General features: G+C 37.8%; 1 protein-coding gene across 1 annotated transcript in view; it reads left to right on the plus strand.

Moving 5' to 3' along the window:
• hop (tyrosine-protein kinase hopscotch) overlaps nt 1–26,356 on the plus strand; it is a 215,831-nt gene that overhangs the window by 13,585 nt on the left and 175,890 nt on the right. The window contains exons 2-3 of the mRNA XM_090380791.1: nt 21,812–22,108; nt 26,105–26,261. Coding sequence (XP_090236917.1) covers nt 21,812–22,108; nt 26,105–26,261 — 454 coding nt within the window. The remainder of the gene's footprint in view (nt 1–21,811; nt 22,109–26,104; nt 26,262–26,356) is intronic.

Consider the following 26,356-nt stretch of genomic DNA (forward strand, 5'->3'; position numbering starts at 1 on the left):
AAGTTAAAATACCGGAAATCCGAAGCTTTCAGAGACATCTGTCTCCTTTCTCAACAGTGTACTGTTGCTACAATGACACATCCTTAAGTAACAGGCCCATGGTACTCATGTGACTCACCAGGAACATCGTCAGTATTCTCTATTTGCGCACCGGAAACAGAAGTGACCCGGGAGCATGCCATGTGGAATCTATCATCGCGTCTGAGGACAATTGCCTCAAAGAGGGGGTGTAATCGCACACCCCTGTCCCTGTTAATAGTATGACAGGATGAACCGATTCGCAAACTCTCGAGCCACTTGTGTTCCCAGAACCCATGCACACGGTCAGTAATCACCGTGCGCATGGGTTCTGAGAATGCAAGTGGAGATCCTCAGGGGAGATCCGATGCTGCTTCTCCCAAAAATGTTCCGTCACAGAAAACCTAGCATAGTTCGCAGTCTTAATGGCAGTCAAATGTTCGGCTTATGTTACCCACAAATGGGTAACATAAGCCAGAATATCCCCAGTGGATCGACACTGATGGAATCCATACTGGTGATCATTGTATATTTCCCATTTCCCTGACAGAGTTACCAACAATAAGTAGCTCTTGTGGGACCAGTGCATTCTGCCTTGAAGATTGCCGCTGTGTTGTCTGATGCACAAGTGAGCCTGGCATTGATTTGGGGAGCTGAGAGCTTGATGGGACCCCTATTTTAATTCCTTTGAAGGCATCTAGCCTACCCTTCAAACTCTTATTGATGCCCATCTAAGCTCTGTGTTAGTGCCTAATTTCTTCATACTCTCTGCACCTTTGCTACACAGAAAGATATCCTCCTTATCTAGATCATGTCTTGTTCCAGAAAGGTCCAGAAAAATTTAACAAGTTCCACATTGTGTTTCTGCTCTGATGCATTGGAGAATCATCCCTTTCGGTTCTCCTTGAGCCACAGCACACCTGCTGCTCTTGTCTGGGGCACGATTTCTGTTTAAATACAATTTAATTGATAAACAATGAAAATTAATAAATTTAATTGATTAATTGGCAATACTACACTAAGCTAATAGATTCCTAAATGCAGTGATATGGCCGACCGGGCTAGCCGAGTGGGTAAAGTACCTGCCCGGCAACCCAAAGGTCGCGGGTTCGATTCCCGCCTCGGGCTTGGATCAAAGTACTGCAAAAACCTTGGGAGGTGCAATATGGCCACAGAAGCCGATGCGCCAACAACTACCAAATCAAAAAAAAAAAATCAAGCAGTGATATATTATGTTATCTAGTTTTACGTTATACTTTACCCTGTCAAGTTCAAGATCTTCATTATGCTATATTCTAATAATTACAATGTGAAATTAGTTATATCTTTAGCTAAATACAAAAAAGATATATGCCCAACAATGATTAGAAGTTAAGTTAATTATAATATATAGCAAAATTATCCAACTAATGCCAACCTAAGTGATTTAAACTTTAGAGCTACCTATTTACCACAGTTGAATGGTAAAAGAATTCATTTGAATTCTCCTACCACTCACTCTATAATTATAACAGTGGTGAAAAGATTTGAACGATAGAAAGGTTCTACATATATTAAGCTACAAATAAAAATAAAAGTAGTAAGCTACAAATCTCCTGCTAAACTAAAATTTTAGTTTAGCAGGAGATTTGTAAAATTACAAGCGTGACTAGGACTATAAAGCTACTTATAGAGTAAGATTTAATATAACAATTAAGTCAATACAACGGCAAAATTCTTCAAAAATTTATCCGTTTCTTGGAGCTGAAAATTCTTTCACTAGCACGTTACAATGTCTTAGCTTTTTTTAAATTATTTTCAACTAATGTTAACAAATACCTTTGTGAATTATCAAAACCTCCACTAAGTTAGGCTTACTGGAAGGTTCTGCATCACCTAAACAGCTTAGTTAGTGAATTTCAGACAATAAACTAGTCTGCATTCTGGTTACTGATAGAGTTAAGCATGCTAAAGCTGACGAGAAGTTGAATGAATAAGAATACAGAGAAGAGTAGCAAAGAATTCATTGTTTGGTCCTGGATGCCAAGCGAATTGTGAACAGATGACTTTGATCTTTTCACTAAGCAATCTTTCTAGAGCAACTAGTAGTTCTTTTTAAGTTAAAGCATTTTCAAAAACTGTTTATTTGATAGAAGCTCTTCTACCAAAAAGCTTCTTAATAGAAGCTTCTTCTACTAAAAAGTTCTTGATAGAAGCTTTTTCTACTAAAAAGTTCTTGTAGAGAGTGAGAAAGGAAATCAACTTTCTTTATATTTTTCTTTCTTAAGTACTAATCCTTACTATTCTCCACTTGGTCACATCGGGCACTGCTCCTGCCTCTCCATAGCAGGGCTGGAAACCAAGGAAAAAAAGTGGATCTGCCTTGGTTTGAAAAGTTGATCTGCCTTTGGCATAGTTGACCTACAAGAGTCAACTGTGTTAATGCCATACCCCTAACCTTATGGTCTAAGGGACAGGATTCAGGCTGGCAGCGGTACGGGTATGGTGTCAGGGTAGCCTTGACATCCCACTCCTGAGTGCATTTATTGCTTGCCGAGTAGTGGGCATCCTTTTGGGCTCTGTGGTGGGTGGGGAGCCCGGGCACTGAACCAAAAACAAAACCATTATGAATCCTGATAATCTAAATTTTTCTTCTGGGGCCCCCAACACGGTCCCTACCAGAAGTCATCGACATGAGTGCAGGAACCACGACTTCAGCAAAGAGACCCAGAACAGAAACGATATCAGGTCCAACACCTAGAAACCTGATAATTCATTCCACAGGAGAGAAGCCTATAGGAAAAATTCACCCTTCTTTATTTAGAAATGAAAGTCTGGGAGGCTCCCCTAAATCTGTAAAATGGCTGCATTCTGGAGGTATCCTCATCGAAACAAAGTGTGATAAACACTCCGAACAGCTCCTCTGTGCCAACTTTATTGGGGGAAGGAATGCCAATAACACTCCAAAGACACTGAACTCATGAACTTATCCTGAGGTGTGATCTCTGATGGGATCTTCTTGAAGTGTCTGAAGAGATCTGTTCAGAACTGAAATCGCAAGGAGTGACAGCTGCAAAGAGAATGTTCATATGTAGGAATGGGAATCTAGTTCAGACTAGAAACATCATCCTTACTTTTAATACACCAACGTTCCTAATGAAGTTAAAGCTGGTTATCTCAACTGCACAATACATCCATATGTTCCTAACCCATTAAGGTGCTTCAAGTGCCAGAAATACGGACATTCACAAACAGCCTGCTGTGGCACTCTTGCTTGCGCTCGCTGTGATTCAAAGGACCACAAAATGAACATGTAAGGCTTCAAAACCCACCTGCATTAACTGCCAGGGCAAGCTCCCTGCATCTTCTAGAGAAAGCCTGAGGTGGAAGGAAGAAAAGGGAATACAAAGACTAAAGGCAGAGCTAAACATCTCGTACCAGGAGGCCAGAAAAGCAGTTAAACTGGTAAATAGCAATAAGGCAACATATGCTGAAAAGGTTGCCAAAAAATGTTCAATTGGAACTCAAACGGAAATGACCATACCATTGAAAGAGTCATTTATGCCCATTGCTCACTATTTACTGAGTGCAGAAAAACCAGCACAGAAATCTCAGTCAGCTGTCACTCCAATATCAGTTCCTCCTCCTGCTCCAGCATTACCAAAATCAAACAAAAGTAACAGTACAGAAAACCCAACCGCCAAAGGCAATACAAGAAAAAACGGATATAGAAATGGAGGTATCTGATGACTCAGTCTTGGAACTCTTTGCGGATGAGGAAATGGATATGGGACAGCATCGATACTTTTCCCAAAAGAGATAAACTGAAGACTGATAAAAGTAAGCCCTCGGCACTTCGGAAACTGACTGACGGATCTGCCAAGCCCACTTAATGGCTGAATTCCTACAGTGAATTGTCATGGATTCTGGCAAAATGCAGAAGACATCAAGGCACTCCTGTAAAAGCATGAACCATCTTGCTTTTGCTTACAGGAGACTTATCCAAGTGCAAATGATAACCCCAGGATGAGTAACATTACTATTATTCGCAAGAATAGAATTGGGGATGGCCCTGCTAATGGAGGAATTGCAATACTCTTGGGCAGCCATACCCCATTTCACTCCCTTCAACTTGCAACTAGTATAGAATCTGTAGCAATTAGAGTTACAGTGGGGTTTTTACTGTCTACCCTATATATTTGCCACCTGGGACCAAAATCTCCCAGAAAGACCTTCATGAACTTGGAATGCAGTTGCCTCCCCTTTCTTACTTTTTGAGGATTTTAATCGACATGACGTCCTGTAGGTTAGTGCTTACATCAATGTAAGGGGGATGAGTCATAGAGCATATGCTCACAGACAATGACCTCTCTCTCTTCTAAATGTGGGAACAAGCGCCTTTTTTACACACACCTACTTGTACATTTTCTGCAACTGATCTTTCTGTATGCTCCCCCTTCTCTTCTCCCTTAACTTACTTGGGAGGTGGAGGAGCATCCATATGGAAGCAATCACTTCCCTGTGATCACCACCTTCATTAATGGGAATCCATGTCTTCCTGTTAGGTTACCACGATGGAAGATCGATCAGGATGACTGGAATGCCTTTCAACATCTAGCAAATTTTGACATCACTGTTGTTAGTCTGGAGCCTATCAATGATTCAGTTATGTACATCACAGAAAGTATTGTCAATGTGGCTGCAACTGCAATTCCAAAAATGTCCACCCAGTTTCCACCTTTTCCCAAACCATGGTGGAATGCTGAATGCATAGCAGCAAAAAAAGCTCAAAACAAATCTTGGTGGATATTCCGAAGATATCCTACCACAGGCAACCTTCTAGCCTTTAAATGTGCATGAGCCAAAGCATACTACATCTGCCATCAGAGTCAAAAGGAATCACGGATCCATTTCACATCCTCTATTACCCAGACGGCCTGCACTAAGGTGGTCTGGGAAAAAAACCAGGAAAATTAAGGGAAAATACACCACATCTCTCATCGGTCCTGGAATATAATGGATGTACTACTGCAGACCCTACTGCAATAGCGAATGCCATCTTTGCCCTTGGGGAAACCTTTTATAACATCTCATCAAGATCATCTTACTCCCCAGAGTTTCTGGTCCACAAACACAATACTGAAAAACAGGCCCTTAATTTACATCAAAGAGTTCCACCCATATAATGAGCCATTTACCATCAATGAGCTGAAATGCCACTTGCCTTTACAAAGGCTACCACTGTTTGACCAGACGACATCCATTATGAAATGATCAAATGCCTTTCACCAAAATCCATAGACCTTATGCTCTTCCTGTACAACAGAATCTTCCTTGAAGAACAATTACTGGACACCTGGTGCAAGGCAACTATTCTTGCTTTTGACAAGCCAGGAAAGGATCATAAATCTCCAAAAAAACTATCATAATCCTATTGCTCTTATTATCAGTCTGCACAAAGTATTGGAGAGGCTGGTCAACGCTCATCTTTTATGGTACTTAGAATTGAATGACCTTCTCTCGCTTTCAGTGCTTCTTCTGAAGGAACAAGTCCACTTTTTAGCACTAATTAGACTGGAAACATCTACCCGAGATGCTTTCCTAAAAAGGAAACACTTGGTGTCCATCTTTGACATGGAAAAAGGGTATGCACAACTTGGAGATTTGGTACTTTAAAACTGTTGCTCAGTGTGGCCCACAGACCAGTACTGGTCTGCAACAAATTGGAAATTGGTCACAGACATTACCAATCCCCAAAGATTAGTCCATTACCAGTCCATGAGATTTGTATTTTACAAAAGTACTGGTCTGCGACAGATTGGAAATAAACGAAACTGGTCCTTCACCACAGATAGTTTGAGAAGCACTTCTTTAAAAGACCTTTTTAACTTTGGTCTAAGAGGTCACTTTCCTGTTTTTATTAACCCCCCCCCCCATCATTATTTCCAAGGTCGAGTAGAATCCAACTTTTCTGGACCCTTTTGCCAAGAGGAGGGGATACCACAAGGATCTGTGTTAATTGTCATGCTTTTTTGCCATTAAAGTAAATTCCATTACCGAGCAACTTTCTCCAACTATAAACAGTGCACTCTATGTCGATGACTTTTCAGCATATTTTCTCAATCATGCAATATGAGAGTTATTGAGAGACAACTGTAACAAGCCATTGGCCATCTAAACTCCTGGGCCATGGCCAATGGTTTCAGGTTCTCAGAGGAGAAGACCATTCATGTCCATTTTTGTCACAAACATAACCACCATCCAGTAGCCTGAATTAAGACTTGGACAAAATGCCATTCCAGTAGTAGCAGAGTTGAAATTCTTGGGACTCATATTGACAAAAAACTGACATTCCTCCAACACATTCATCAGCTACACACAAAGTACACGAGAGTGCTTAACATTCTCTGCTGTCTCTCTTCTACTTCTTGGTGCACAGACAGATGCACTTTACTCTATCTGTACCGTGCACTTGTACGCTGAAAATTAGATTATGGATCTCGGGTATATGCATCCACCAGAAATCCATCTTTGAGCCATGAAGGGAAAATCTTTATACCACATGTCCTGATGCCAATCGTCCATTCGGTATTCATGTTCAAGAGTTACTCACTCAGCTTAACATCATGTAGACAACGTTGCTCGATCACCAAAATGGTCCCTTATGCCCTGGCATGCTCAAATACCAGCATGTGACTTTTCTCTCAAGAATGCAACGAAGTCTAATACCCCGCTTTGTGTGTCTCTCCTATCCCCCACCCAATAACATGCAGCATCTGGCGATCTGTATCATGCTCCCTTGTATGGTACCTTTATTCCCCTTCCCCTGGTGGGGAGGAGACGGGTTCCTGTCTCCCTTCCTCTTTCCCCTGGTAGGGCTTATGCCCACTGATATTTCTGGGATTGCCTTCCCTATCGTTCACATACTGCTATCTCTTCCCCCCAAGCCTTCAGTCTTCTTCCCTACTCTAACTTACCCAACCATCATGCTTGCTCTTAATCTAAATTAAACTTAACTTTGCATCTCAATTTAACTCTACCCTAACTTTAAACTGTTACAATTTATAAAAAGTACAATCTTGAACACCACTATTTGACCAAGCATAAGGAATACGAAAAACTGAAAAAGACACTGCGTTTAGATAAAGTAACATTTTTAAAAGAATCTTTATGCAAATAGCAGTCTATTTTCAAAAGACATATTATTCATGAATAATGCAAGCATGTTAAGAAGTGTGTGAGCTGATTGCAAAGAAACTGAAACCACATGTCGAAGTAGAGTTTGTTAAAGAGTGTATTGTTGCTGTTGCACAAATTTTAACTCCAGAAAAAAGTCATTATTTGAGAATATTAGTTTATCAAGGAGCACTGTTTCTGACCATAAAAACAAACACGTATCCTTGAAACAAGCAGCATCAGAATTTGTTTTATTCCATAGCCATAGATGAAACAACAGATATATAATTGCGGCACATTTGGCTATATTTGTATGTGGCATAACTTTACGATACGAGAAGATTTACTTGCTTTAAAATTGATCCACGGAACCACTACAGGTGTAGATCTCTTTTCTATTATTATTATTTTTTATTTATTTTTTTTTTCTGTTTATACTCCAGTATGACAACCAAGTCAGTAGAGCTTACAATAAATCGTCAATACAAATATTTATCGTATTTAGTAGTCACGGGCTTGAACCACGGTCCACTCAAGGAACACGTGCTATGCACGCTTGCTCATGACCATTCAGCTATGTCAGGCCTGAAGTCAAATCAGCAATAAGTGATTTTGATTTACCCTATGAAAAACTGAGCGGTGTAGTTACAGACAGTTCACTATCTATGGTAGGATCTCATAAAGGACTTGTTGCTGTAATTGAAAAAGAATTGGAGAGCCGGCAACTGGAATCTAATATGTTAATACATATCACTATCTTATTTACCAACATTTATGTGCACATTCTCTATGACTGACCAATATGATGAAAGTGGTAACAAAATGTATTAACTTCATAAAAAATAAGTTATTGAAGACAGAGAATTTAAAGAAATGTTAAAGGGACCCCTTGTGAGGTTCGCTGGTTAAGCATAAGGCTCATGCTCAAGCACTTCTATGAGCTGAAAGATGAAGTGAAACTCTTCATGGATTTTAAAGGCTTCCCCATTATATTAAATAAATAAATTTTCTGTTTATACTCTGGGATGACCAAACGGTCAGAGGAGTTCACAAGATAGATAGAATACAAGAAACAGCACCGTATTTAGCAGTCACGGCTTAAACCCTGGTGGTCACTCAAGGCACGTGTACTTATGCACCCACACACCTGACCAATCGGCTACAGCTGTGGTTATGTGATTTGGCGTTTTTGGTCGATATCACTAGCCACTTAAATGATCCAAATTTGAAATTACAAGGGCCAAATCAGCTTATTACCTCTCTTCTTGTCAATATCAGGAGCTTTGAATCAATGCTACAATCTTTCGTAGCTCAACTGAAAAAACACTGCGTGGTACATTTTCCAACACTGAAAGAACTGAAACCACAATCAATATGGAGTATGCTGCAGTATGTTCCAATCTTTTGAATTAATTTCAAAAGGTTTCAAGATTTACAAAATCATGAACTCAAACTAACAATGTGCAAAACTCATTTTGACGTGATGCAGATGACGTTCCTGATTCCTTGCAACTAGACTTAATTCATTTATGATCGGATAATACTTTGAAATCCAAATTTAATAGTGCATCTATTTTGGAATTTTATAAATCCTATGCAGATACTGAAAAATATCCACTTTTGAGGAATCGTGCATTGAAAATTGCATCTCTGTTTTCTACCACTTACCGATGTGAACAGTTTTTCTCAACATTAAATTTAGCCAAGAACCACTTGCATGCTAGACTTACAGATGATGCATGTGCTAATCAAAGCATGCCAACCTTCTCATTAAGGTGCGAGGTAAAAAATTTCATTAAAATTAGAACATTATAACTGTGATGTCTTTGGTGTTTCGGTATTTAAAGCATTATAACTGTGTGGTTAATTAATGCATTATAACATTTTAATTAATATTGCTTAGTGTGATTGCATGCATACCTATGAATTTGTAAAATTTAAGATTCATTATTTTTCTCAGCAAAGATGGACTCCTATGTGTTTTTGTTCATTTGCAATTTGCCCCTGGTACTAAAAAGGTTCCCCACCCCTGTTATAGAGGCAACCAGAGGGAGTAATTATCTTGATATGATTATCAGCAGTGATTATTCATGCATTAAAAATCTGCAAATAAAGAAACCGTTTGGTGGCAATGATCACAGAGTACTGATGTGGTATTTACTAAAAGATATAACTATCATCAGGGTTAAAGGGAAAGGTTTTTGCTTTCGTACAGGTGACTACAGTGGTCTCAGTGATCATCTAGTTTTTAAATTCTATACAGTGGGACCAACCGATGATGTTACTAATAGCAAATTCTAAATGGGAAGAATTCAAGAAATTAATGTTGGAAGCTGCTAGGCTTTTCATAGCAACTAAGAAATACTGTTTAAGGTTTAAGCCTAAATGTATGTCAGATGAATTAATGAGACTTGTGGCAAAGAAGAAAAGTGCATGGGATGAATAGAAATTATCAGGCAACACAAGCCTATGGTAGATATAAGCTAGTCTGTAATCAAGTCACAAAGGAGGTTAGGCAAGCGAAAGCAGATTACAAGAAATCTTTGGTAAAGGATGCAAAGAAAAACAGCGAAGACTCTACTTAAGTAAACTGTAGAAGGAAGTCAAAGAATCATTGAATTGAAGTCAATAGATGAGTGAAATGGGAGTTTTTTTTTTTTTTTTTTGGCTGATGCTGCATAAGCATGCTTTCTTGCATCATATGCATGTGCTAATCAAATTGGTCCTCTTGATATCAATGGTTTGACTATTGATGATCCTGCTAATGGAGCTGACAAATTGAATGAGTACAGGCAGTTTTCGCTTTACGAGTTTTTTTTTTTCCCAAGTATCAACAAAATCTGAAATATGAACATTAATAGCAAAAAATGAATGTTAAACATTCAGAAATACCACATTCCAAACCACGTGCATAGCTATGCAATACAGTGTACCCCTACTGATTAATACCGCTTTACGATATTAATCAGTTCCAGAGACACCATCGTATCGTGAAAATATCGTAATGTGAACCCAATAACACATTGTTTTTTGGTAATTCATTCCATGACTTCAGAAGTTTAAATTTTCGCTGTATAACTGTAGATACCAATTCAAGTCATAAAATGCACTACACTTTCATCGTCATCATATGTTCCATTATAAGAATCAATTTTAAACACCTTTGCGATATTTTTCTAAAGCACATTTCTCGAGGTCACGACCATAAAATAATAAAAACAATTTGCACTTTCCGGTTTATTGGGCTTTTCTATTACTGAAAGCAATTATAAATGGGTAGTAAACTCAATCTTCTTGCATATGCGAAAATACTAATAGCTGGAATTTTTTTTTTTTTTTTTTTTTGCGTTATTAGGGTGAAATGTGTTTCCTCTTACTGAAATCTTCAATCGTATAAAAAACATAAATTTTCAGAATCTTCTCTTCATTCCTTTTTTTTTTAAGCTTCATAAACTTGTTACTCCACACGAATCGTGTTAGTTGCAATTTGTGTGTGCCATTAGAAAAAGCTTATGCATGCAATTGTGAAATTTATAATTAAAAGAGAAGATTATCTTGGAAACAAATGCCTCTTGAAACATTTCTGAAGAAGATGACTCCTTGTGCAACAAACCGAGTGCCGAGCCAATAATGAGTGATCAAAGAGTGTGCATTTAGTCGATGATGATGAAGAATAAACATTCTTTAACATTTGTAAGTCATAAATAATTTCTCTATTATAATTTGCTTGATTTTACAGGCTACATTTTCATTTCTTTCGATAAATCAGTCATTGTTTAAACATAAGCTAATTAGCTAACTAATTTCATTGTTGAGAACGTAACCCCTATTTTTAACCTTATGTCTATGGGAAATAAATTCCCGCTTTACGAGCGCACGCCTAGGAACGAATTAACTCATAAAGTCGAGAACTGCCTGTATTTTGCATCTACTTTCTCACATAAGGAATACTGTGGGGAATTGGAGAACAGAAGTTTATCAAATTCTAACAGTGAGTTAAATGATTTTGTAATAACTGAGAGCAAAGTGAAGGAGAAATTGTTGAAGTTAAACATGAGAAAGGCACCTGGGGTGGATAGGATCTATCCAGTCATTAAAGGAGACAGCAAAGGAAGTAAGCAAACCCTTAGCTATAATTATGAGAGCATCCTTGGATTCAGGGGAGTTCCCCATGGACTGGAGATGTGCAAATATATCCCCAATTCACAAAGGAGGATCAAAGGGTGACATGAGTAATTACAGACCTGTTAGTTTAACTTCTTTTCCAGGGAAAATACTGGAGTCATTGGTTAAAGAAGTACTGCAGGATCATCTAGACGAGACTGCAGCTATAGTTCAGACATAGCATGGGCTTGTTAAGGTGAAGTCTTGCCTGACCAATTTGATTGGATATTACAATGTGGTTACAAAGGAACTGGATGCAGAAAGTAATTTTGATATCATATACTCTGATTTGAGGAAGATGTATTCTTGAATAAATTCACTGAAGAACTGGACAAACTTTTGGATTAAATGGATTGGTGAAATTTGGAAGGGTTGGGTTTTTTTTGGCTGATGCTCTGTAAGCTTGCTATCTTGTATCATATGCCTCTACTAATGGCAATGGTAACATATTCCTACTCTCATTTTCCTTGTGCTTTATGTCACACCAATCTGACACAGCATTGCACTGGCCAACCATTTTGACAGAATGCATTGCCTTAGTTTTAATATGCTTCTTAACTAAGAGCGTAAACACTCCTGCCCTCCTATCCTGTCTACCCTTTCTGTGCACATTGTACTCGCCATATTAAAATTATGCATCCCTTGTGTCTGAATGATGCCAGGTTCTCAATATCCCTACAGTGTTTGCATTTGATGACTTAATCTTAAAATACCTTAAAATTATTTACTATGAATTATTCAAATTCCTTAAATTTATTTACTATGCACCTAGCATTAGTGTATATGCACCTTCTTACTCTTAGTTACTCTAACACAGCCCATGTATTTACTATTTACATGATGATCCACAGCAGGGCTTGAAATCTAGACATGTTTCTTTCCAGGCTGCTGCATGCTCCGATAGAAGAAGTGCAAGAATTACTTTCACCTCTGCCTGAATCTCTAGTTAATTTATTTTTCTCTATATCACCCCCCCCCACTCGAGTAGTTTTTTAGCATGCCTAACACTGCATCAATAGCATCAGCAAATATTCTTGCACCCCTTCTATTTAAGTGTATCCCATTCCTATAAATACAGTCTCTCCAGTTAACCATCACAGACCACTCTGAGAAATATATTACCACATGAGCTATGTGAAGGCTCTCCAGGGCCGAATTGATTGACAAAGCACTCAACACGTATTCTCTCCTATCATGTCTGGCAGAATTTCTGAGTTTCAAACAATCTTAAATTGTGACTTTTCTCAGCATTGTCTTTTAATAAGTAAGTCCTCAGATCTTCTTCCTTTAATATCATTAGTGCCAATTGTGTACAACAATATCACATTTTATGCCCTTAGCAGGAGCAGCAGTGCGTAGTACACGCTTCTTGATTAGACGGGGGTTCAAGCCCACGACCACTAAATATGGAGAATGCGGAAAGGTCAGGGAATGACCACCACATATCCCCGGAGCAATATGGCCTTAGTTGCTAATGCTCCTAAAAACCAAATAACAACAACAACAATTTTATGCCCTTAAAAGATATTTATTTTTGCCCCCTGGCAGTCATACCCTGATCCTATTCCACCTATCCTTTTTGAACAATATATTTCCTGTTTCCCTGAAAATAGCTTCACTGATAATAACTACCACTTGTGAGACCAGCACATTCTGCCTTGAGGATTCCCACTGTGTTGCCTGATGCACAAGTGTATGCTCTGCTGTTGAGTTGAACAGCTGAAAGATTAATTAGTCCTCTATTTTAATTCCTTCGAGGACATCTGCACTGTACTTCAAGCTCTCCTATACACCAGTCAGAATGATGAGTTCATGTCTAATTTCTTTACACTTTTTGCCCTGAACACACACAAAGACATGGCCATAAAGGAGAATTTCTCTTCCTCTCATTCTTCACTGAAAGCCATTCATTATCAGTTACTCTCTTGCAGCAAATCCAATCAATCAATAATATACCCCCAGGGGCTTACATCTGGTGAGTATGGGCTTGGTACACCCAGGGTCCTGAGCTGGATATCATCATTCTTCTCTTTCTTGGTGATTCCCGTCTATGATAATTTTGTTGGATCCCAGGATATTCCGGAATTCCAGGAAATGAGAGTGCTGATCTTTCTGCTAAACAACCTATTCCCATACTCTCACAATAGCATCAGGTTCCTTATATGGGTTACAAGCCTATAATATTGTTTGGCATTACAAGAATGCAAAATGGGATGACCTGCGAGATTTCTTTTCTTCTTTTCCTTGGTCAGCTTACTGTTTCAAAACTTCTGATGTCAACGTTTGCTCAGATCGTGTCAGTGAAATTATTCTTGCAGGAATGGAATCCTTTATCCCACACTCCACTTTAAAATCTCGTCCTTTATCTAAACCTTGTTTTTTTTCCAATAAATAAATGTGCTGAGGCTGTTCAAGAGAAGAACATTGCATACCATAATTGGCTTGTTTCTAATTCTTCAGTTTCATTTTCTGCCTACACCAAAGCTCACAACAATTGTAAAGCAGTTATTAATCAGTCCAAACTAGAGTTTTAACGAGCTAAGAGTAGAAAACTTGCTTCTTATCCTGATGGTAGCCGAGCATTCTGGTCTCTTTGCCAAAGCTATTGGCCGCAACTATTTGCCCATCTCTGCTCCCACCTCTGTCCAAACCAGATAGTTCTGTTGTCAATTTGGCCAAGGATAAAGCTGACCTGCTAGCATCCCATTTTTCTTCCAACTCATATATTAATGATCTTGGTAAAACATCTCCCACCATTCCCAATACACTCCATTCAATGCCTCCTGTGGTCTTTCATCAAAAGGATGTCAGAAGGATTTTGACAAATCCTGATGCTAAGAAAGCTCTAGGTCCTGATGGTATTTCTCCACTTGTTCTCAAAACCTGTGCTCCTGAACTTACTCCTGTTCTTTGCCACCTTTTTTCACTTTCTTATTCCAAAGGTGTTTTTCCTTCTGCTTGGAAATTTTCTCATATCCAGCTAGTTCCAAAAAAGGGTGACAAATCCCTCCCATCCAATTATCGTCCCATGGCAATTACTTCTACTCTTTCTAAATTAATGGAGAAATCAATTAACCGTCAACTCTTAAACTACTTAGAAACCTTCCATCTGATCAACGATCGCCAGTATGGATTCTGTCAGTGTCGATCCACTAGTGATATTCTGGCTTATGTTACCCATTTATGGACAAATTCAATGGAAATGTTTGGTGAAACATAAGCAGTTGCTCTTGACATATCAAAGGCTTTCGATTATGATTGGCATAAAGGTCTTCTTAACAAGCTTCCATCTTATGGTTTGTCAACTGTTTTTTGTTGTAATTGGTTATCCAGTTTTCTCTCTGATCGCTCACTGAGGGTGATGGTAGATGGCTCTCTGTCTTCTCACTTCCCCACTAATGCCGGTGTCCCCGAAGCTTCAGTTCTTCCCCCCCACTCTTTTCCTCTTGTATATTAATGACCTTCTTCCATTGACTGGAAATCCTATCCATAGTTTTGCCAATGATAGTGCATTGCATTCTGCTTTCCATTTTGAGAAACCTTATCCTGCTCAATCAGCTTCAACTTTTCGAAAATCTGCTACCAATTCCTTAAATGCCGATCTCGAGTGGAGCAAAGACAACTTAGTTGATTTCAATCCTTCTAAAACTCAGTCTTGTCTTATATCTCGCAAAAAGGATTCTTCTGCTCCTATGCTTATCTTTGGTGACACTCCGATTTCTAGGCAAAACGATTTGTAAACCCAAAAGGGATGAATGGTTATCTCTTTTGGGGATTACCCTGACTTCTAATCTCTCTTGGCACAAGCACATTACAAATATTGCTTCCTCTGCATCTAAAAAACTTGGTTTTCTCTTTCGCTCTCGGCATTACTTTTCTTCCAAACAGCTGTTCACTACAAATCGCAAATCAGCCCTACCATGGAATATTGTTCCCACATCTAGGGTGGTGCCCCCAAAACCTCTCTCAGGCTTCTGGATTCCGTTCAGAAGAGGGCAGTTAGGTTAATTAATGATTCATCTCTAACAGTCGCTCCACTCGCTGTCTCATAGACGTACTGTTTCTGCTGCATGCTTCTTCTACAGATACTTCCATGGGCACTGTTCTTCTGAATTGGCTTCTATAATTCCCGCTCTCTCTTTCAAAAAAGTTTGAAAACCCGCCACCAGCGAACATCCATTTACTGTCTAACTTCAAACTCACAGAACCAATTTTTCATCTTCCTTGTTTATTCATTCAACTGCCATTTTCTGGAACAACCTTCCTTCGTACGTATTTCCTGAAAATTACAGTCTACAGAAGTTCAAGTCTAATGTCAACAAATATCTTCTTTCATCTTCTCAACCTCCAACCAAGCATGGTACTAAGTACTATAGGTTTCAATACCTCTCGTGTTTGGGGTTTACATAAAAAAAAAAATAAATAAGTCACAATGTGGTTACCACAACTGGTCACAGATCTGGCAAAGTAATACCACCAACAAACTTTACCAGATAAAACAAGGTTCAAAGTTGTGGCTCTCCGGGTTCAGATGGAACAGATGAGAAGTGATACTGGCAAGACTGAGAATTGGGCATACTCATCTTACACACCTGTTTTTATTATTGGGAGAACAACCACCCCAGTGCACAGAAAGTGATGGAACATGTATCACACTCGACACATGGTCCATTGCTTTCTGGTATATTTTCCACTTTACTCATCCATCTGCTTTAGCATCTTTCAGTCATTTGGCAGATTGAATGAAGCTCATATTCTATCCAGTTTCCTTGGAAATCATGCAAACTTAGAAAAACTCTTAATATATTTGAAGTGTATTGCCCTATACCCATCAATATAATTGAACAGCTGTAATATATTAAATATATATATTATATTAAATATATTATGAGAGACACACAATTTGGCCTCAAGTAGCTCTTGTGTCATTAAACATATCAACAACACACAAAGACATTTTCCTCTTTGGTTGTATTATGTCCTATTCCAGATAGAGCCACAAAATTGCACAAGTAGTACATTTTTTAAGGCTGCGATTGCAGGAGAACCACACCTTTCAGTTCTCCCCAGTGCTGTAGCACTCTTGCTACTTTGAGCTGCTATGTTGAGGCATGAGGCATTTCTATTTAAATTCAATTTAATTTGAGAATGCTATGCTGAACTAATAGATACCTAAGTGCAGTAATATGTCTTATGCTATCAAGTTTACATTATATGTATCATGCTGTTTCTTACAGTTTTAAATTAGTAACAGCCTTACTAGAAATAAAATTTCTTAGCTAAAAAAAAAAAAAAGCTAAACTAGGTGATTAGAACTTTCAATTTACTTATTTACCATAATTCAGATCTACAATTCCACTAACATTCACTACATTACTGCCGACCGGGCTTGCTAGGTGGGTAAAAAGTGCCTACCTAGCACCCCAAAGGTCGCGGGTTCGAATCCCGCCTTGGGCTTGGATCAGAATAAAATGCCAAAACTTTGGGAGGTGCATTATGGCCACAGAAGCTGATGTGCCAACAACTAACAAAAAAAACAAAAAAAAACTACATTACTAGTTATATGATATTCACTCCAGTTATTATTATTAGCTACATGGTGCAAGGAAGCCTGAAACTTATGCTGCACCAGCCAAAAAAAAATTCCCGAGTTACTCTGAGAGAGAGAGAGTCAAGAAGGGAATTGCCAAGAAGAGAAGAATGATGATATCCAGCTCAGGACCCTGGGTGTGCCGAGAGAGAGAGTAGAAGGGAATTGCCAAGAAGAGAAGAATGATGATATCCAGCTGAGGATCCTGGGTGTGCCAAGCCCATGCTCACAGATGTGAGCCCCGGGGGGTAAATTTCACCGATAAAAAAGGTCTATGAATATTATGTTGTAACTTACAAAATCTCTATCTAAATTTAAAAATAAGCTAATGAACGTGAATAAGACTTAAACTATTAATCAAACACAATTTAATATATTAAGTCAAAAAAGCGAAAATTTCCAAAAAACTTGTTTCCAAGAGTTCAACATTCTTCATCTGCAGATTAAAAAAAAACATTTACCACATCACCTCTCCAACCCTTCTAATAGTTTGTCTAGTGTTTCCTTGAATTTATTTAAACTATCCACATCTACAACAACAGATTGAAGTTTGTTGTATCAATCAACCACCTGCTGTCGGAAGGCAAACTAATGCACGTGTATTTTGCAACTATCCTTCCTCAGTTTGAATTTTTGCATTCTCATGTGCAGAGTCTGAGGAAGAAAAAGCATTGAGCCTTTTCCCCCCCTCACTATTCTTGTTGCTCTTCGCTGCACCCATTCCAGCAGCTTTACATCCTTCCCTAAAATCAGGCCTCCAGACCTGTATGCAGTACTCAAGATGCAGCATAACCATTGCCTTATGTAATGTGATAATCATCTCCTTATTCCTGCTGGTAAAATTTCTGTATATTATTGAAAAATACCCCATGAGCTGCCCTTTCAGCCTGCCTGTACTGTCAGAGAACTTCATAACTGACTGCCCAGTTATCCCCAGGTCTTTTTCATTTTCTGCTATCCTGAATGTAGTACCACACAGTTGGTATGTTAATCCTGGATTGCTGCTACCATATGCAGTACCTTGCATTTGTCAGTATTAAAGTGTTTGACTTATAGTAAAAATTTTTTAGTCTTGATATTCACAGTAGACAGAAGAATGGCTTCAGAAAAAGGGAACATTTTGATGATTCTAGATCATTGCACAGCACATCCTGCCAAGGCATTTAAGTTTACAAATATACATTCATTGTGTTTACCTCCCAGGTACCACCAGTTTTATGCAGCCACTGGATCAAGGCATTATTTATTAACTCAAGAACATGTAGAGCCTGCTTGATAAATTACTTGATCTGCAGTATAGGAGGGTACAATTTTCAGCCAAATTGGAATGTTTGAAATATTGTTATTTCTTTGAGGACAATAACAATATTGGAAGTGTAATCAACTGTTACAGAAAGCGTTGCTTTATAGAGAATATCACCAAAAAACATAGTTCAAAAATAAATGTGATAGCAATAGTGAGGATTGGGGGACTGAAGGAATCTGTCGATTTTACTGGTGAATTTAGGAGGGTGCTAAGGTGGATGATAAAGTTGCTACCACAGCAACACTAGCACCAGAAGAGCTGTTGAGTACCAAGCAAAATAATATAGTTTTTGTTACCAGTAATGAAAATGAAGAAGCACAGACCCTGCTTTCTGAAAAAGATGCCCAAAATGTGTTGAACATAACAGAGATTGTGTTGGCCTGCAGTAACGATTGCATTTAATGTCTGTATTATAGTTAAGAATGCATATATAAAAGGACACCTTAGTGCCAAACGATAGTTCCCAAGCAATCTTTCTAGTGTTTTTCCTAGGGCAAGTACTAGTGCTTTTATAAACCCTCCTCTGCTCACAACATTACTGCTTCTCTCGCTGAGCAACGTACTGCTTCACCCACAGTAACATCAATACTACCCCCCCCCAGCAACTTACTGCTATCCTCTTCTCCTAATTGCTTGGTCTTTGGTTGGCACTGCAACTGCCTCCACGTGGTGCAGCCAGTAACTTGGGAGAAGGAATTCCCTCTTCCAGGGCTAAAAGGAGTAACAATGGAATTGCAATTCATATTCACCACTAGAGCCCAGAGTCTGCAGACTTGATAACACTGTCTCAGACCATGACTTGAATATTCTGAAGAGACTATAGACTGAAAAAACAAAAAATAGATATGCCAGCATTTCTCATAATGCACTCACTATCCACACAACCTGTCAGTAAGCTATCACCTTTTCTAATACAGAAATGTTTAGAATCGGTTGTTGGATCTCCTAAAATCGTTAAATGTTTCCAATCTGGAGGCCTTCTAATTTAAGCTTCCAATCTTCCTTGGATCTCCTAAAATGGTTAAATGTCTCCAATCTGGAGACCTTCTAATTTAAGCTTCCAAGTCATTTAGAAAAACTGTTAAAATTAACAACATTTAAAGTATTCCAGTGTCAGTTACGCCCTGTAACACTCTGAACACCTCTAAAGGCATTATCAGCAAATGGGACTTACTAACTGTTACTGAGGTAGAAATAGTGCAAGAGCTCAGTGAACAAAATGTGACTCATGAACAGAGAATAATGACCAAAAAAGATGGCAACCTACTACCCACCAAGTCCATCATTTTGACATTCAGTACTTGGAACCTTCCATTAAAGCAGGTTACTTAAACAGTAAGATTTGTCCTTGCATCCCAAATCCCATTCGCTGATTTAAATGCCAGTAGTATGGCCATTCTCAGCTGGCATGCCGAGGTGATGCTGTGTTTTCTCTTTGTGGTTCTAAGGAGCATTCTCAAGAAGACTGTACAGCTCCCACTCCTATTTGCTCAAACTGTAAAAGAAGCCATACCTCATTTTCTAAAGCATGCGACCTTTGGAAAACAGGCAAAAAAATCCATAAATATAAAGTGGAGCATAAAGTCACATATCATGAAGCAAGAAAGCAAAGCAAGTACTGTTAACCATGTCTACCCGATCATATGTATCAGTCACCATAAACAGCTGCTCAGCTGCAGCTCAAACAGATGTCTCCATAGAAACCTACAGTCAATGAGACCAGCTATACGGCAAAAATCAGTATTCCAACTGATACTATCCAACCTTGCCTGAAGCAACAGAATCAGCTATGGTTCAAAATCAGAAGAAAGTGAAACCACGCAATAGCAATATGGAAATTGATGTTCAATCAGAGTATGACAACACAGTACTACAGTCCCAGATCAGATTAAAGCCATCAAATTATTGATTAAACATTACATCAGTATGTAAGATAAATATATAGAATAATAGCGTATAAAGTACAGTAAAGGTGATAAAAGTATTCAGTGTGAGCCGTTAGGTCAAGAGAATTGAATGTGTACATAAAGTAAAAGAAAAGCATTCAGGGTGAGCCATTAGACCAAAAGGACCTATAAAGGCTAAGATAGCCTGAGTTGGTTTTTTTTTTATGTTATACCCTATAATTAAAATAATAATTAAAAATTTAAATTAAAAAAAAAAAGTACAATAATAATGATGGTGAATTATTGATGATAGGATACATTGAATGGCATGTAAGATGAGTATATAGAATAATAGTATTCAAAGTACTATACAGTACTTTGAATACCTCTTTAGAATATCTGTATAATACTTTATATGCTATTATTCTATATACTTACCTCACCTATTCATATAATTATATTATAGAATGATATTATGTTTAATCAATACTTTGATGGCATTAATCTGATCTGGGAACCCTTCCTACTTTTTCTACTTTTCATTATTGCTTATTTCATATATATGATTATAAGATAAAAATAAAATTAGAATAAAACTCATGCCAGTAGCATGGCAAAACAGTAGCGTTTTGTGAGAAAACTCTGTTTTGCCATAAAATAATCAAAATTAAATATAAAAATCTTGTTGCCTTTTTCTCTTCCCTCTCTGTTTGATTTTTCTATTTAATTTTGATTATCTTCACTGTACTGTTTTGCCATGCTACTGAAATGAAAATAAAGCTACAGGCATGAGTTTTATTTTCATTTTATTTTTTAGTTTTATCTTATAATAGTTATTTGAAGCATCATGTAGAGGAATATGCATTTTGCTGCCTGTAATGTATGCTTTATCATTTTTATTTTATTTTTAGTTTTCTTCATTAATGATTCTGCTTTTAACTATTGTTCAGTGTGTGTGTGTGTGGGGCTAACCATAAACAAGGGAATTTGTTTCAGACTTTAAATTGTCAAAATGTGCTGTTTCAGTGCCAGAGCATGTTGATGTGGGATACATTGAATCAGGCAACCTTTTTCTAGTCTTCAAATGTATAGTGTCAGTGTTCTTTGTGCTCCCTATACCTATAGTGCTTGTTTTTAAATGACATGAGCGAAACCCAGTGGTCATTGGCTACTACACTCCATCCATAAGAGGGTACAATGCATTTTGCATTCTGACATACCCTCTGTGTAAATTGTTTGACTGATCATGGTGTATCTGTTGTACTGCACAATTCTTTCAGCTTCTCACATCAACAAGATTTTCTCAGATCATAGGGCTTACCATCAGCTAGATGTTTTCTGGCTGTGGATCTTTCTTGGTATATTTTAAGCACTGTTGTTTGTGAACTGAGTACAGTGCTGTTGTCCACAATAGCTTTTTCCAACTTATCTGGATCAGCTCTCATACTGCACTCAGTCACTTTGGTCATTGGCCATGAATTAACCATGCACATATACAAACACAAAATTCCTTGTTATCTGCCTGTGTGCTTTCTACAGCCTAGTATGGACACATGACAATGTTTCTCATGGAGCAGTTGATTTCTTGGATAAGGGGGAGTATATCTAATAAATTGGCCACAGCGTATTTATACATTGATTGATTATTACTGCAATATTTTATTTATTTATTTATTTATTTTTTTTTTTCAGGAACTGAAAGATACAAAAGCTTTCAATTATTATTTTCATCAGATGAGAAATGACTTCCTTGCTGGAAAGATACCTGAAGTACACCATCACAAAAATAAAGCATTGGGACTGGTTGCTACAGATATTATTCGCAGCAAGATAGAATTAAGACGGAATCCAGATGATGCAGTAAATTATCGTGATTTTCTTCCATATGAGTTAAATAAAACTCATATACTCCTTTTAATCAAGAAGAATTTACAAACTGCTATATCTAGAGGATGGAAAAATAGCAAACAAAATGTGGATTTTGTTAAGGCTAGTAGTATTGATTTACACATTTTATGATTTTTAAGTAGCTTTCTATTAAATTTTTTAACAAATGCTTTTTCACTTGTATGGGTAATAAAAGTCAGAAAGATATAATCTGTCTTTATATTAAGGTACCTTTGCATCATTGATTGATTAGTTAATTAATATCAATATAATTCAGATGGTGATACATGGTATTATATGCACATAAAGTAGGAGTTACCACTCACCTGGAATACTCAGGTGAGTGGTAACTGATAAGGAATTTGAAAATTTTTAAAGTTTTCAGGAAAATCCCAGGGAAAAATCTTAATTATGTATCTAATATCAGTTATTGCTGTTCTAATTAGAAAGTCATAGAAAGTATTCTATTTCATAGAAAGTCTTCTCGGGCTGTGATCACATTTTAAAATATTGGGAAAAGACACTATTCTCTTTTTTAAATTATTACCAAAAAAGTTAGTATTGGTCTTTTATATTTTTTAGACAATAATCCACTTCCCTCCAAAGCTTACTGCTTGTGAATACAGGTGTGGCAACTCCAAGGATTCTCTTTCTAATAAAATCCTGTCACTCTGAGAGACCTATACATTGATTTTAATAATTCATATTTTTCTTACAGATAACTGTTTGAGGAAATCCTCAGGGTTCTTGTGCCAGAGAACATAGCAGCTTACCAAGATCATTTTAACACATAAATGAATCCACATGTGAATTTAGAATGGTCTGAGTGGTTAGAAGAACTGAGTAATAATTACTGAGCAGCAATTAGTCATTTCAAAAGTGCAACTCTGAGACAAATTATGCAGATCAAGGTTGTATATCTCTATAAAGACTTATTTTGCTTCTGGTAGAATGCATTGTCACCCCCCCCTCATCCCAAAGTGGTAGTCCTCCCAGGGCCCTTAAGACCTCTTCACAAACATTACCAAAGACCATCACCTCTATTCAAATGTGTTCCATCCCCACAAAAGTGATTTTGTTTACATGTTAGGGCAGACCATGCAGACTAGTAAAATTTTACTCCCAAAACTCTTGCTGAATAAGAGAAGTCTTGAAGAGATTCAGTATATAATTCCTTCTATTATGCCTAGGCAGAACTGCAGACACCAATATGTTCTGACCTAATTCACAAATTTTTTTTTTTTTTCATCATGCTCCTGTACTTATCCACCAAATTGTTAGTTCATTTTTAATTAATATTGTTCATTATTGATAATTTTTAGAGTCCTTAAAAACGGAATGCCTGGTTGTTATAGCATTGATTAATTAATTTGTACTCTGTACCAGAAATTTATGCACTCTTTTATCTTATATGGTTTGTTATTGTGGAGTTTGTCTTCCTACAGAATTCATGATGTGTGAGAACTGATTGAAGTGGTTAATCTTCAGCTGGATTAAGTAAACTAAATAAATGTGAGTGGCATCAGTAATTTAAATTTGAAAACTATAGTTGCTAGATAGGTGTCCAGAAATTTGCTTTCAGCCACAGTGTGGATTGCTGGAACAGGCTTCAAACTAGTGTTGTTATGGAGGTGGGTAGTTCGACACTTGCATGCAGCCGCCATAGCCAACTGATCAGGTACAAGAATGGATAAGTGCACCTAATTTGAGTGACCACGGTTCAGGCTCGATGACTACTAAATATAGTGCTGTTTCTTATATTCTCTGTCTTGTGTGGTTGTTCTGCAGTATTAACAGAAAAAAATATATTTTTTAAAATTATTTCTATTTTTTTAAATTTTTGGGAAGTTCTGAGTAGTGAGCACGTAGGCACAGTGCTTTTCATTTTGCGTGCACAAATCTGCATACACTGCACTACAAAAATTACCTGTTATTAGCTGATTGCTTTGTATGGCTGTCTTAGATCATAAAGGACAAACAGACCTTTGCACAGCATCCCAAAGATGCTCCACAGGGTTCATGTCTGGTGAATGGGGAGGCCATTCCATGGTGGTAAAATCTGTGAAATGCTCTTCGAACCATGTCCTAGTCACTACAGCTCTGTGGGGAGGTGCATTGTCCTGCTGGAAAAGTCCATTGCCCTGTGAGTGCACAATGACCATGAAGGGATGCAGATGGTCTGCATGGATAGACACATAACCTGGACCATTCAGAGGTGCATCTAGACATACAAGAGATCCCAACGTGTGCCAGTCGAACGTGCCCCAGACAATTACCGACCATCAACCTGCCTGAACAGTCCCTTGTTGACATGGATGCATAGCTTCATGCAGTTTCTGTCAGATGTGCACCTTCCCATCTGCTCGAAATAACTGGAAATGGGACTCATCGGACCAAGACACCAGTCTCCAAGGTCCAGTGCCAATGTTCTTTCGCCCAGTTGAGGCACAGTCCTGTATCGTGGTGTAAGCAATTGGGACTCTGGTGGGTCGTCAGCTCCCATAACCTATTGCTGCTGATGATCAGCTGACAGTCTTGGTGGCGACGTTTCTGGCACCTCCCTCGTTAGAGTTTGTGGTGATTTGTGCCACTGTTGCTCTCTGGTTGGCTGAAACAATGCGAGACAGACATTGACAAGCATGTTCATCCACCACCTTTTTCTGCCCACAGTGCTGTTCACAATGAGATGTTATTCCGGAAATGGTGTATTCCCAATACACTCTTGATACTATCGAACGGGGATAGTGCAATTTCTGTACCACCTCCACGATAAGAGTGACCCATGGGCACCCACTATCATCCCTCTTTCAAAGTCAGTTAACTCAGGGGCTCACATCTGGTGAGTATGGGCTTGGCAAACCCAGGATCCTGAGCTGGATATCATCATTCTTCTCTTTCTTGGTGATTCCCTTCTACTTCTCTCTCTCTCTCTCTCTCTCTCAGGGTAGTGCAGAATTTTTTTTTTTTTTTTTTGGCTGATGCAGCATAAGCCTCCAGCTTCCTTGCACCATATGGCTAATAACAATAACTCACAATGTTCATCCATATTGACATTGAATTACTGTTTATGAGAATGCAGTGATGTAATGTACGTATATACCTGCCAAGCTGTGGGTTTATCCACTAGCAAAGAGGAGTGACAGTGTAATGTTCATGGGATACCCAGGAACCAGGCATCCCATGAATTCTGTCATTTCAGGGTATTAGATTTAATAGTGGCAATGATGCAAGAAAGCAAGCTTATACAGCATCAGCCAAAAAAATAAAAAATAAAAATAAATAATAATTTAGCTCCACTAATATATCACGTTAAAGACTAAGTTGTTTTATTGAAAATGATTTTAATTGAAAATTTAATGACAATTGCATTGGAAACACCTCAGTAGAAACACTTAAGCAATTTGTCAACGTTTTTGAGAAATCACTATTTATCGTCATCATGCATCAAACTGGCCTGATGACAAGAAACAGTGACTTCTTAGAATTAGATATGCTTTTGATATCCTCATCCCTAAAAAGTTTTTTACATGTGAATGTGGATGCAAAATAAATAATCAGTTTTTCAGTAAACTGTATAGGATCATCAGTAGTTATGTCATAAATATCCAATGGACCAATCTGATTTACTTCATTTTTTTATTAACATAAGCAAAGAATTCTTTGCTACCATTCTTTGTTTTCTTGGCCAAAGACTTCTTGTAATGTGTTTTAGCATGCCTACCCGCTTAGTAACTTGATTGCAGACTATAGTTATGTAGGATTCTACACCCTGATAATTTCATGTAATTTTCTTCTCTGTCACTAATCTCATCAGCATTGCTACAATCACATTAACTATAACTGTAATCCCCTCTTTCTCTGTATGACTGTCCCAGTATATAAACAGATTTTTTTAACTTATGCTTGTGTACTATTTATTTTAAATATATTTTTAAATTTATATTATTTTTTTAATCTCTTATATGGCATGTTGTGCAAGATAAGGCTGATTTATTTATTAAGTTATAAAAATTTTATTTTCCTAAATAGTTAATATAATTGGTGTTTTGCCTTTACTATTACATTTCAAATTTTTATGTATTTTATATATATGAATAGGAGGAATACATGCAACAACTCAGTGAATTAGTTCCTGACTATGGATGTGAGAAGTACAATGTTCAGGTAGATGATGATGGCAAAATATGGCAAGTTGTATTACAGGTTGATCCTCACCATCTTAAACAAGCTGGTTTGAGAATGCAGGTCAAAGGATGTGAATCAGTAAGCATTTATAATAGTAACTATGGCATATTTATACAGAGTAGTAAGCAACATTCCTAGCTGATGAGAAATCTCAGAATCTGTGGT

The sequence above is a fragment of the Mastigoproctus giganteus genome, chromosome 9 (genome assembly GCF_048544385.1).
Source record: "Mastigoproctus giganteus isolate SK-2022 chromosome 9, ASM4854438v1, whole genome shotgun sequence".
Taxonomy (NCBI): Eukaryota; Metazoa; Arthropoda; class Arachnida; order Uropygi; family Thelyphonidae; genus Mastigoproctus; species Mastigoproctus giganteus.